The sequence below is a fragment of the Mesitornis unicolor genome, unplaced genomic scaffold (assembly GCF_000695765.1).
Source record: "Mesitornis unicolor isolate BGI_N332 unplaced genomic scaffold, ASM69576v1 scaffold15711, whole genome shotgun sequence".
Lineage (NCBI taxonomy): Eukaryota > Metazoa > Chordata > Aves > Mesitornithiformes > Mesitornithidae > Mesitornis > Mesitornis unicolor.
Window position 1 is genome coordinate 54326 of NW_010163273.1, and position 330 is coordinate 54655.

Genomic DNA, 330 nt, shown 5'->3' on the forward strand with positions numbered 1-330 from the left:
GGCAGCGGGGGGCGGGCCGCCAGCCGGTCGCTTACGGGGACCGGCAGGGGCCCGGTGGGTGTGCGGCTCGAAATCACTGTCTTCATCAGTGACAGAGGACTCGCACACCATGTCAAAGAGAGTGGCCTCATCCTCGTACTCCTCCACAGGCTCCCCCAGCTCCGATGGCTCGCTGCAATAGAAGTCGCAGGAGTCACGGGTGCGGGTGCAGTCCAGCTTTGCCTTCCCTGGTCTCCCTGGGTAGCGCTCCAGGGGGCTGGCCTGTGCCTCCGAGGGCACTCCCAGCATGCTGGGGCTGTCCGAGTTGAAGCTGCGGCTGGCCCCGGAGCG

The 330-nt window shown here is 67.3% G+C and overlaps 1 protein-coding gene across 1 annotated transcript in view; it reads right to left on the minus strand.

The window, feature by feature from the left end:
- LOC104548014 overlaps window positions 1–330 on the minus strand; it is a 22661-nt gene that overhangs the window by 22039 nt on the left and 292 nt on the right. The window contains 1 exon segment of the mRNA XM_010193916.1: window positions 18–316. Coding sequence (XP_010192218.1) covers window positions 18–316 — 299 coding nt within the window.